Genomic DNA, 13,314 nt, shown 5'->3' with positions numbered 1-13,314 from the left:
CAAAGGAATGTCCACACCAGCAGGATGCAGTGAACTAAAGCACCAATAAAGGAAGTGGAACAGGCAATTACCTGATAAAGAACAAATAGGCTAACAGCATCATATGGTCAACAAAAAGAACACTGGGGCAGACCCCAAGAGAACAGGTCTCAGGAGGGAATTATGGAGAACAGCTGGGCGTTGTCCCGCAAAATGCATAGGCTACAACTTCGGCAAATCAACAATGCTTTAATAACCACGTTGGCATCTTTAATGTACACTGGTGAAACTGTGCTTTTATTATGACATAATCTATGCTGAATTGTATTTGTCTTTCGTGTAAATTGAAAAATGTTTTTGTACTTTTTTTTTTTTACATACTTGAGCTATTACTTTATTCAGCACCACTCATAAAAGTCCAATGGGCGAATTGTGTTTTGCTTGTTTTGGAATATTGGGAACTGAATGCTGCTTTGGTCTGAGCACCGGTGGCCTCTCTTTTTCACACTACCAACCCTGGGAATTAAGGAATGGGAGACAATAGGCTAAAGGTGAAGGTGCCTAGCCACACAACCTATTGGAGCAACCAGATTGGAGCTGTTGTGAACACCAGCAAGCAGATTAAGCAAAACTCATCCACGAAAAAAAATACCCAGACTCATCTCTTGGGCCTGACAGAGGACTCTGCATGACCTGCCTAACATTAAAACAGAACTTGGTTCTATCATCTGATGTGCAGGACTTAGTTCTAAACATCATCTGATGTGCCCCATCCCCCCCAGTCCAGGGAAGCATCCACTGGCCTTAGCCAAACCGTGAATGCAAATCTAGAGAAGCGTCTCCAAGAGTGTGCTGGTCAGTTATGGAAGGAGAACCCAATCCCAGGTGATCAGGTCTCACAAAGGCTTCTGGACATACTCTGTCCCCAGCAGTGAGTACCTGCAACAGGATACTAACATGACTGGTGACAATCCAGTGCAATACAGGTTCCTCAAGCAATGGCACCTTTCTGTCGTGGAAGTGTATCCAGATGGAAAAATCTCACTCTGGAAAGGAGTGTACCAGTTGAAGACAGTTAGATGGTAATGAAGGAGACCATGTAATCAAAAGCTACATGCTTAGAGTGATCTAACACTGGGACCAGGTCACTTTTCCCATTACAGGAAGAGGCACCAAGATGGACAAAAAGTTCAGAGTTATGAGAAGTAGCATAGGCCTCCTGGAGGACAATAAGCGGTTAGGTCATTGTTAAGAAAGTAAACAGTAAGAATCGGTTCCGGCTGACCCTGTAAATCGGGGGTTCCTCCAGTGGGGGAATACTGATGAGTACCAACCACCAGAAGGGGTTCAAAAGCATCTGAGAATGTATGCTTATCCCAAATAAGTGAGTGGAACTGGAAAGACAAACTGCTGAATACAATAGCACAGGCAAAATGAGGAGGGGCAGCTGAAGAAGGCATCACACACAAGGAGTTACCCAACGGACTAAAAAAGGTGTCCTGAGTGCCCAAGTGTCAGGGAGACAAACTGCTTAAGAATCTGTCTGAATGTACATGCAGATCCCCATCTACAGAACTGAAGGTTTATTAGAGGGGTTAGCAGACCTCTGGTTCCTAGCCCTATGACCCCAATGTAAGTTCGACTATGAAGATTTACGAACACTTACTGCCAAAGAAGATTAGGGAAAAGAGTGCATCCTCCACAGATTTCCTACGTTGAGGTAGGAGAACACTCCAAACACCTGTGGTGTTGCTAATGACGGTGTCAAAAGCAGGCTCTGAAGAAACGAAATCCCTTGCAGGGTGAGTCAGATGTCCCTTGGACATCAACAGTGTCCCAAGTTGTGGCCAGAGTGCCCTATGAGACATGTAACAAAAAATCACAACTACATTTGCTCCAGCTGCTCTTTAAAACAAGGGCCTAGCCCCACAGTAGAGGGATCTTCTTTAAGGTATTCTATACATTCTGATACAATTTGACAAATAATGGTTACCAACAACACAGAAAGAGTTAATTCGAACTGGGATCTAGGTGGGAATTCAATTGTCTATCAGTGAAGGCTCGAAAGTTGAGCACACTTTCCAGCCTTCCAATAGTGGTTCTGTTAATGTGAATCACAGAAACATCCCCAGTGAGCACAGACCACCCGAATAGCCCTACTCATCAAGTGAGTCTTCAAAGACATGGTCATACCTGTAGCTGTGCTACAACTCTGGAACCAGAAAGCACTCCCTGGCTAATTAACACATTGCACGGTGTCTGGAAGGCAATACAGAGCCTAATGTCCAAATTTCACATTACAATCTAGCCCCACATGTCTATTCTAAGTAAGGCCTCCAAAGATAGTACTGAGTAGCTGCCAATTTGTATAGCTGCTATTTAGAAACCAGTGTAAGCAGTGGTGTAGCAAGGAATCTTGTTTGAAGTCTCTGAGGAAAAATTGACAGCGGTGTAGCAAAAATTTTGATTGATGTCTTCAAGGAAAAAATACCACCAACTCCAAGGACAACAGCAAGGAGGGGTATAGGAGTATAGGGGTCTGTTTAACAGTTTCCCAACCTCCTGTAGGACACAGTATAACTCAATTGTTTCCAAATTTCTGGAAGATGGAGAAATGTAATTTTAGGTACTAACAGAAATGCAGAAAGCATGTCCATGAAGGATCATGCACCAACCCCGGTGTCAACCATCCTGTAGTGAAGTTTGAATTGCAAAGGGGGGAAGGAAATGCCTGAGTACCTTATAAAGGGCTTTAGATGGACCTGGCAGAATAGTGCGACTTGTGGTGTGATGTAACACCTTAGTCATTAATCTGATACTAAGCTCTGCATAGTTAAATTTTCGTGCCAAGTTTGAAAAAGTTTACATTACACAAGTGAATACATTTCAAACCCAGTTCCTAGTTTTCTGATGGTTTTAGCATATAGACGATTACTATTCAGGATACACATAATAAGTGTAAAGCAAAGGCAGTCCCCACAGTGTGGGGTCTGGGTATCGCTCCCAAGGTTTTGCTGAGGATGCACCAGTTTGGATGCACTGCTTCTACTGTTGTGTTAGAAGACTGGGAGTCTACGCCTCTTCCCGTCCCCACTGCGCTGTCTCCAGGGAAACACACAGCTCCCAGGAGAGAGCGGGGACCACTTACGATGCACAGCGCGACTCGCGCATGCGCAGTAGGGAACCGGGAAGTGAAGCCGCAACGCTTCACTTCCTGATTCCCTCACCCAGGATGGCGGCGGCAGCTGCCGAGAACCGAGCGGGTTCTCGGCGTCGCCTGCCGACATCGCTGGACCCTGGGACAGGTAAGTGACCATGTATTAAAAGTCAACACCTGCAGTATTTGTAGCTTCTGGCTTTTAATATTTTTTTTTTTTGGCGGTGTGGGTGGACCCCCGCTTTAAGCTAGTGATTTCTTCAGAGGATTGAAGTGGACCATTACCTTAGGGCACAAGCAAAAAACTGAGGATTCATGGAGTAGGGTGGCTTATAGGTGGACCTCAGAGGGCGTGACCTTAAAGGCTTTGCCAGTGTTTAATCACCTGAACGTACAAGCCTATCAGCCAGGGTCTATGAATATCAAAGTATCATAGTTTTTATAATATCTATGAATATCAAACCTGTGTCCTGTATGATTAAACATTTTTGTTTTTGGGTTTGGATAACCTTTAGGATCAAAGCAACATGGTGTTGTGGAAATTTTATGAAGATGTATTTTAATGTGCATTGTCATAAGAGTCTCCCAGTGTTAGTTCTCTCGCAGCCCACTCTAAAGAGCTGACTGGGGCAGACTGACGCTGGTTGAGATCCGTTTGGTAGTAAAAAGCTCCTTGGGGATGTAGAGAAGTGTTTGCGGAGTGAGGACATGTCCGCCAGCTAAGGGCCCCTGTGCAATGCACAGAACGATCGTCTGGTGGGCGTGTGTTCGCTCTGCAAATAGGAGTGTGCGCTCGTGTTGCCCCTGTGTGTCTGATCAACATATTTGTGGCACCATGAGTGTATACCTGCAGATAATCTCTCGTCCACAAAGACAGTAGAATGAATATCAAAGTATCATAGTTTTTATAATATCTATGAATATCAAACCTGTGTTCTGTATGATTAAACATTTTTGTTTTTGGGTTTGGATATCCTCACTGACTAAAAAGGACCATCAAAGTGCAAAGAGGGTTGTATCAAACTCAATTTCTGCAGGAAACGTCCAAATGTGCTTATATGTTTAACTGTCTAGATCTCTGGATCCACTGATTGTTCCCACAATCGAAAGATGTATGTAGGAGTCCTATTGTATTTGGGGGTGTTATTCCCTGATGAATCTGGTGGAGCAGCCCAAGTTTATAGTTAGTGGGGAACTGGGAAAGTGTCACTTTTAGATGGTCAACAGTATGGTATATTTCTAATGAGGTTTGGCATCTTATTCTATTGCTTTTAAAGTATGTCTAAAGCCAATTTATTTATTTTTTAGTTTTGGATAGAGCAGGATTTTTTTGTTGTCTGTGTCCTATTGGGGAGATTTCCTTTACCTTCCTATCCTAGAGAGGAAGTCTCACTACAGCCAAGGTCACCAAAGCAGGTGCCCCATTGAAAAATTACCTGTTCTGTGGACAACTGTTTCCCAGCACTTTCTGCCCCAGTGAAAATGGCAACTGGGATAAATAACAGAAATAAAAAGCTGACAGATTTATCTTGCAATCCTTCCACACACCATAAATAATAATAGTTCTGGCTTTGGATGCATTTTAACACTGCCACATGCACTGGGGCTCCATCTTGTTTAATTTTACCTTCATGGCCAGCCAGTTGAACCCAGGAATTCTGCCGTCTGAGTGACCAGTGCACCATTGTAAAGAATGTCTTCCATGATTTTGTCTAGAAAAAAAGTTATACAAAACCAAAGTTAACAAGATTAAAATAAATTGCCTCAGATATCAAACAAAAGGGCAACAAATAAGATCTTAAAAGCGACATTACAGCAAAAAATAATTTGACTATTAATACCATAAAATAAATATGAAGTGATGCGTTTTATATTACATTACAATAACATTTATATGGAAAAACTTCACGGCCCAAGCATTTCTTTACCAGACCTATGTAAAAAAACATTCTGCATGAGCTGAGTTTTCCGATAAATTCTGTGGTTTACTGGTCAGTCTACACCCCCATACTTAACTATGTTCATTACCTAAAGTAAATACACCAAATGTATAAGTAGAGCTAGATAAAATAAGGTTTCTTTGCAGGATTACCAAACTTAATGTCCATGGCAAATTTTTGATGTTCAGTGACCACAGTGAGTGCATTGGGGTAAAAAACAGCTGACCCAACAGAATAATGCCCTGTACACACGGTCGGATTTTCCGACGGAAAATGTGTGATAGGACCTTGTTGTGGGAAATTCCGGCCGTGTGTAGGCTCCATCACACATTTTCCATCGGATTTTCCGACACACAAAGTTTGAGAGCAGGCTATAAAATTTTCCGACAACAAAATACGTTGTCGGAATTTCCGATCGTTAGTACACAAATCCAACGCACAAAGTGCCACGCATGCTCAGAATAAATAAAGAGATGAAAGCTATTGGCTACTGCCCCGTTTATAGTCCCGACATACGTGTTTTATGTCACCGCATTCAGAATGAATGGATTTTCCGACAACTTTGTGTGACCGTGTGTATGCAAGGCAAGTTTGAGCCAACATCCGTCGGAAAAAATCCTAGGATCTAGTTGTCGGAATGTCCGATCAATGTCTGACCATGTGTACGGGGCATTAGAGTACTCAGTAAATGTGATCTGCGTATCTAACATGGATGTCCCCTGGACTCAATGTGCTTGCTTCAAGTTCATTCAACTATGAGAAGGCTGCTGGGTATACCCCAAACACACTAAAAGGATCATATATGCAAGGGGTCTCCAAACTTTCTAAACAAAGGGCCAGTTTACTGTCCTCCAGAATTTAGGGGACTGGACTGTGGCCATTGGGAGTAGAAATGATCCTGGCATCAGTGGGAGTAAACAATGCATCTTTGGTATTAGGGGGAGGAATAGTGCCCTGTCGCTGGTGTGGTGTCAGTGGTAGAAATGGTGCCCCATCGGTGGTGTCAGTGGGAGGAATAGTGGCCCATAATTGGCGTTAATGGGGGGGGGGGGATACTGCCCCATTGTTGGTGTCAGATAATTAGTGCCCCATCATTGGTGTCGGTGGGAATAATCATGCCCCATCGTTGGTGTCAGTTTGAGGAATAGTGCCCCATCATTGTGGTCAATTGAAGAAATAGTGACCCATTGTTGGATGTCAATAGCAGGAATATTGCCCCATTGCTGTTGCCAGTGGGAGGAATAGTGTCTTGTATTAGTGGAAGAAAAAAAAGTGTCCCAAGGGCTGAATAAGGGCAAGCAAAAGGTCGCATCCGGCCCCCAGGCCGCAGTTTGGAGACCCCTGGTATATGCTATGGAACTTACTGCACTACGCTAGTATGGGCTTAAAGCAAACCTGAGATTTGCCCATGAAAGCAAATACCCTTTGATCTGCCAGAAATGCACTCAGTTCCTAAGTCATGTTGTGGGATGACAACGCTGCATTTTTTAAGACTGAGTGGTGTTAGCCCTGGCCAGTATTTAATGTACTCAACCACTCCTAATTTCATACCGGTATCTCTGCAACATAAAGGCTAATTAACTGTGGTCCAAAATAAAAACTTATAATAACACAGGACATATGGAGAAGACACAGGGCAGCTTTGAATTTCTTACATGATCAACAGGGTTTTGTTTGTACTTCTCAAAGGGATATAACAAAATGCTTCCAATGGTATTTTAAACAGACCAAAAGGGAGCAAACGAGAAGTTCATTATTAGAGTTTACACTTTGAGCAGACTGTTAAGTAGAGTGGCGGCAGAGTGAAGGGTAAGGCTGGCCATACACGGTGTGACTTTCTTTCCTGCAACCACAGACAGTGTTGACAGGGGAATCAGCAATTGTATTCTCCCGAGGGGGGGGGGGGGGGGGGGGAGAGCCATCCCCGGCCGGGAGAAGACTGATTATTGCTAGCGGCTATAATTGCAAGTAAATCCGGCATGCTGGTTGTACCCAAGTTGATCTATCAATTTGGCACATTCACCCTGCCCATTAACAGTTCAAATCATGTATGGCTGGACTTTGTCGGTATATACTGCTGATTGGAGAAGGATTAAAATGAACCTTTTGCTTTGGCCTATATGGGCAAAGCACAAGTTCATGTTAAAGAAATCCTGTGGGCAAAAAAATACAGACATTCTGACCAGAGCATAACTATGGATGGAGATTCAGGATGTTCAGATTTTTGTTCTTGTTCCTGAGTGCAGTATGCTATAGCAACCAAGCAGTGAGTTCTGCTTGGTTGCTATGGCATACTGCACTCAAGAACAGGATCCCCTCTGCTATCAAATAGATTTACTGATCAATTACCTACACCAGTAACAACAAACTTTCACAGTGTTTGTGTCAATAGAAAACCTTTGTCATGTATTGTAGTGTACTGCTGGAAAACAATGGCTTTCAGTTTTACTTGTTAAAGTCTGACAGTATGAAGAAATATCTTTTTGAATAAATTTAAAGTGGTTCTAAAGGCAGAAGGTCTTTTTATCTTAATGCATTCTATACATTAAGATGAAAAAACTTTGTGTGCAGCAGCCCGCCTCAGCCCCCCTAATACTTACCTGAGCTCCATCTCGATCCAGCGATGTCTGGGACTCTCCCTCCTCATTGGCTGAGACAGCCGCGGCTGCCATTGGCTCCCACTGCGGTCAAAGTCAGTGAGCCAATGAGGAGAGAAAGAGGGAGGGGCCGAGCCACGCCTCAGTGTCTGAGTGGACACACAAAGCAGTGGCTCCGGTGCCCCCATAGCAAGCTGCTTGTTGTGGGAGCACTCAGCAGGAGGGAGGGGCCAGGAGCGCTGAAGAAGGACCCAAGAAAAAGGATCTGGGCTGCTCTGTGCAAAACCGCTGCATAGAGCAGGTGTGTATGACAGGTCTGGGTTTTTTTTTATACTAAAAAAAAAAAAATAGAGACTTTAGTATCACTTTAAGAAAGAAATTGAGATATACAAAACAGTTAATCTGAACGCCATCTATTCATAGCAAACAAATTTATCCTGGAGCAGAATTTGTACAGGATCACTGATACCTGACAAGAGGATCCACAGGCTTAACATGGCTCTGCCTTAACCAAACAGCTTTATTTACTGCACCTCACAAAACAGGAACTTGGCCATTTTTTTAAAATAACAGCCTAGATATGATCTTTTAATATGGCTTTCCATGCAAGTGCTCCTTAAAGGCTAAGCTCACTTTTATAGCATGTACCAGTATTTGGGGTATTCCATGTAACATGTTCCAGCACCTTTCTCCATCCCTGAGCTCCCCCCTTCTCCGTGACAGCAGGCGGAGGTTCTTCTCGCCCGCAGCCGCTGTCACATCTAAAATCAGCATGGCTGTGCGGGGATTTATGACTGAATAAACTACAAGTCCAGTCTCCCACTTTGGCACACAATAGTGTAGTTCTCAATGGACTACAAGTGTGCTGATCAGTGTGCTTGTACTCTATTCACTCTTCCTCCAGCTTTCTAACTGGAAGACCGTAGAGAAATACAGGTAGAAAGCTGCAGGGAGGGTGTGCAGGCTCCTATAGGAAAAATAATAAATGCACTTTTTTGCAAAAACATGTGCATTTATTATTTTTTTCTTTAAAGGTGAACTTATCCTTTAAAGTGCATGCAAATTCTCAACGATTTATATAGAATAGGGAAGGGTTTTTTTTCTGCCTGTGCACTGTTGTGGTGATTCCCCTTCACGATGCCACAGGAAATGAGAGGAAATCTCTCCAAAGTGAATGGAATGCCCCTCTTAAAAGCACGGTCACAGAAACAGGTGTCCCCACTGAAGGATTTGCCTAACCTCTTGATCTGCTGACAAGTACAATTTTTGTTTTTCTCCTCACTTACTGTTTCAGTGACAATGGACACTAGCAAAATCTGAGGGGTGAGTCTCCCCAGTGAGGGCACAGACAGCAAAAAAATTGTCATACATACACTTTAAAGTTTACTTAAATTTTTGAAAGCCTATGGCGTGCATAACACACCCCAAAAAACTTCACCCGGTGCATAAAAAATGTGCACACACATAAAGAGTGGTCACAAAAAAGTGCAAACGGGTACACAAGACGTGCCAATTCCCTGATCCCCCGGCGCGTTAGGCTCCGGACGGGGACAAAGGTACTTTACAATGGTCTATCTGGCCGAAACCAGACAGACCCCGTTCTCTGGAAGGTCTGCCGAAACAGACCCACCCAAGTACTAGGTAGGGCTCCCCCGAAGGGAGACCCCATGGGTTAGGGCGGACGAAGCCAAAAGGCCATGACCACCCCTTCCCAAGACTTTCAGGGCTGGCCCGAGGACCCGTCCTTACTCATCACACAGTGACAAACGTGAACAAGACGTGACAAACACAGGATTTCAATCAAAAAGAAAGAAAATAAATAGAAAGTGGGGAAGGGATAGTGGAGAGGAGAGTGAAAAAGGTGGCCATTGTGTAAAACAATGACCAGGCCCTCCAGCCAGGAATAAAAAATTTCTCTGGTCCTAGCCAAAAGGCCCAGCCCAAGAGGCAGGTGCTAAAAAAAAGCGTGTTTTATGGTGCAGTGACCGTGGTGCCTCAAATCAAAGTGACTGCCACTCACAGTGATTTTATGGCACCCCTGGACTGCCACTCCAGGGGCACTACTCCATAGGCTTTCAAAGACCAACCCTGGTCCCCAGCCCAGACCACAGCAGACCCCACCCCAGGCAGAAAGGCATGGAGTTCTGGAAACTTGGTGAGAGCCCTTTACCATCAGGCTTCACCCTCGTTCCGTCCCTCCTACCTAATTACATTCGGGAAATACTGGCCACTCCCCCGGTGGGAGAAAGGGGAGCCAGCGTTCTCTCCCGAATAACTGTCCGGAGCTAGATCTGCCCCAATCCAGGCCAGAAGGCCAGGGTCCCGACCCTCCGGTTCAGACCCCGTGGTTCTCCGTCCCCATCAGAAGGCTTCCCTTTCGGCTACAAACCGCTCCAGGTCACCTTTACTCCAGCAGGTTTTGCATAGCAACCGCCATCCCATCTCTATCTCGCCATAGATCAGGGACGGAAGCAAGCGCCACCTCCTGGAAACTGATAAGAACAGATACTACACTTGATCTTAGCCAAAAGGCCGAGAAGCGAGCATACTTTCAGTGAGACGAGCAGATTACCCCTCCACTACAATACCAGAATCTTTGGACTGGTAGCAGGCAGAGGCAGCCAGGGCTCACCAGGGGACGCACATGACTGTCTCGGGATAGGCGCTGGCCTGGCCGTGCAAGGACCTGCTGAGCTGTCATCGTCATTGCTGAGGTGAGAGAGAGGCCCAGACCCTGACAACCCCAGATGACCACCACATCCCATTCCCCATACACCCCATTTACCCTGCCCCAGTGCCCTGCCCACCACCCAGTAAGCTCAAAATAGGAAATAGCCCTTAACACTCTCTGGCTGTCAGGTCCTGTGCTGGCCATGGCCTGTGAGCAGTGGCGTCGGGAGGGGGGCTGACCCGGGCTATAGCCCCGAGTGGGCCCTTAAAAAGCCCCAGGTCTTGGCATTACCAATGACTATTATGAGCCCCGAAACAGTCCCGGTTGGCCGGGAACTCTGGCTATTGGCCGCTTTCCCTGGGGCCGCTTTTGGGCCGATCCTGGGCGGGTGCACGTCGGGCTGTCTCTGAATGGAAGGGGGGATGGGCACTGGTGAGGCTGCACTGATGGGCACTGGTGAGGCTGCACTGGTGAGGCTGCATTGATGGGCACTGATGAGGCTGCTTCGAACAACCAGGTGGCCTTGGATGGTGAGCTGATTCAGTGGTTCAATGGGCCACTTGACTGGACTTGCCCCCCCCCCCCCCAGGCCTAAGGCTGCCAGCCCCCCCCGCCTATGGGACACTTATTTTTCATATTCAAAGCAAACTCGCCCATCCATGTCTAGACTTGGCCATCTTGAGGGCTGAGGATTTAGGTTTTATACATCAGCTCTGATGTCCTCTGTTCTGAGATGCATCTTATTTATGTCAGGTACTTATATAGTGCCGTCAATTTACGCAGCGCTTCACATATACATTAGTCCCTGCTCTCAAGGAGCTTGCAATGTAAGGTCCCTAACTCACATTTATACACATACAAGGACCAATTTTGACAGGGTCCAGTTAACCTACCAGCATGTCTTTGGTGTGTTGGAGGGAACTGGAGTATCCGAAGCAGGGCTTGAGTCCTACAGGAACGCATGGGAACGGTGTTCCTGTACATTTTCCACGGCAGGAATGCCGTTCCCTTTGCACTGTGGCTGCAGCGGCTCAGGTGCAGAGTCCTCCTCTCCCTCCTCCTCTTGTGTACGTCACACACTGTAATGTTCGGCGGCCAGCCACTATAACAAAGTCCCGCCTCCTAGACCAGATCCTGTAATAGGCGAAACACAAATTCAATTTCCCGGCATTGAATGTGTGTTCTGCCTATCACAGAAGCCGGTCTAGGAGACGGGACTTTGTTACAGTGGCCGGCTACCGAACGTTGCAGACCCAAGCTCCATGTGTGATCCAGGCACAAGCGAAGCTGCATTTCATGGGCACAGTGAGGCTGAATTTCATGGGCACAGTGAGGCTGCAATGATGGGCACAAGTGAGGCTGCATTTCATGGGCACAAGTGAGGCTGCATTTCATGGGCACAAGTGAGGCTGCATTTCATGGGCACAAGTGAGGCTGCATTTCATGGGCACAGTGAGGCTGCAATGATGGGTGCAGAGAGTCTGCATTTCATGGGCACAGTTGAGGCTGCAATGACGGGAACAGTGAGGCTGCAATGATGGGCACAAGTGAGTCTGAATTTCATTGGCACAGTGAGGCTGCAATGATGGGCACAGTGAGGCTGCATTTCTTGACCAGTCATCACCTTTACCCTCAGTTTCTTTAGCAAGACAGTGGCCATCTTGGAGGTGTGTTTGGGGTCGTTTTCTTGGAATACTGCCCTGCGGTCCAGTCTCCGAAGGGGATCATGCTCTGCTTCAGTATGTCACAGTACATGTTGGCATTCATGATTCTCTCAAAGAACTGTAGCTCCCCAGTGCCGGGAGCACTCATGCAGCCCCGGACCATGACACTCCCAACACTATGCTTGACTGTAGGCAAGACACACTTACCTTTGTACTCCTCACCTGCTTGCTGCTAGACTCGCTTGACACCATCTAAACCAAATAAGTTTATCTTGGTCTCATCAGACCACAGGACATGGTTCCAGTAATCCATGTCATTAGTCTGATTGTCTTCAACAAACTGTTTGTGGGCTTTCTTGTGCATCATTTTTAGAAAAGGCTTCCTTCTGGGACGACAGCCATGCAGACCAATTTGATGCAGTGTGCGTCGTATGGTCTGATCACTGACAGGCTGACCCCCCACCCCTTTACCTCTGCAGCAATGCTGGCAGCACTCATACATTTATTTGCCAAAGACAACCTCTGGATATGATGCTGAGCACGTGTACTCAACTCCTTTGGTCGACCATGGCGGGGCCTGTTTTAAGTGGAACCTGTCCTGTTAAACCGCTGTAAGGTCTTGGTCACCGTGCTGCAGCTCAGTTTCAGGGTCTTGGCAATCTTCTTATAGCCTAGGCCATCTTTATGTAGAGCAACAATTCTTTTTTTCAGATCCTCAGAGAATTCTTTGCCATGAGGTGCCATGTTGAACTTTCAGTGACTAGTATGAGTGAGGGTGATAACGCCAAATTTAACACACCTGCTCCTCATTCACACCTGAGACCTTGTAACACTAAGGAGTCACATGACACCGGGGAGGGAAAATGACTAATTGGGCCAAATTTGGACATTTTCACTTAGGGGTGTACTCACTTTTGTTGCCAGCGCTTTAGACATTAATGGCTGTGTGTTGAGTTATTTTGAGGGGACAGCAAATTTACCCTGTTATACAAGCTGTACACTCACTACTTTACATTGTAGCAAAGCATTTCTTCAGTGTTGTCACATGAAAAGATATAATAAAGTATTTACAAAAATGTGAGGGGTGTACTCACTTTTGTGAGATACTGTATATGTGTGTATACACATACATATATACACACACTTTTTTTTTTTTTTTGAGGTGGGGGGAATCTTGGGTGAGTTCCCACACTTTTTTTCCCAGGACTTGACCCATGACCTGGAGGAAGCCCACACAGTCACAGGGAGAACATGCAAACACCGGGCAGGTAGTGTCATGGTTGGGATACAAACCAGCGACACTACC

The 13,314-nt window shown here is 45.8% G+C and overlaps 1 protein-coding gene and 1 pseudogene across 1 annotated transcript in view; both read right to left on the bottom strand.

Moving 5' to 3' along the window:
- Positions 1–13,314, bottom strand: part of LOC141112242 (inositol-trisphosphate 3-kinase B-like) — a 132,625-nt gene that overhangs the window by 31,501 nt on the left and 87,810 nt on the right. Inside the window, exon 3 of the mRNA XM_073604870.1 lies at positions 4,764–4,848. Within this exon, the coding sequence (XP_073460971.1) occupies positions 4,764–4,848 (85 nt within the window). The remainder of the gene's footprint in view (positions 1–4,763; positions 4,849–13,314) is intronic.
- LOC141113027 (U2 spliceosomal RNA) lies at positions 10,085–10,217 on the bottom strand (annotated as a pseudogene).

The sequence above is a fragment of the Aquarana catesbeiana genome, linkage group LG11 (genome assembly GCF_042186555.1).
Source record: "Aquarana catesbeiana isolate 2022-GZ linkage group LG11, ASM4218655v1, whole genome shotgun sequence".
Taxonomy (NCBI): domain Eukaryota; kingdom Metazoa; phylum Chordata; class Amphibia; order Anura; family Ranidae; genus Aquarana; species Aquarana catesbeiana.
Note: the sequence above shows the minus strand (reverse complement) of the source record. Positions and strands in the feature narration are given on the sequence as shown.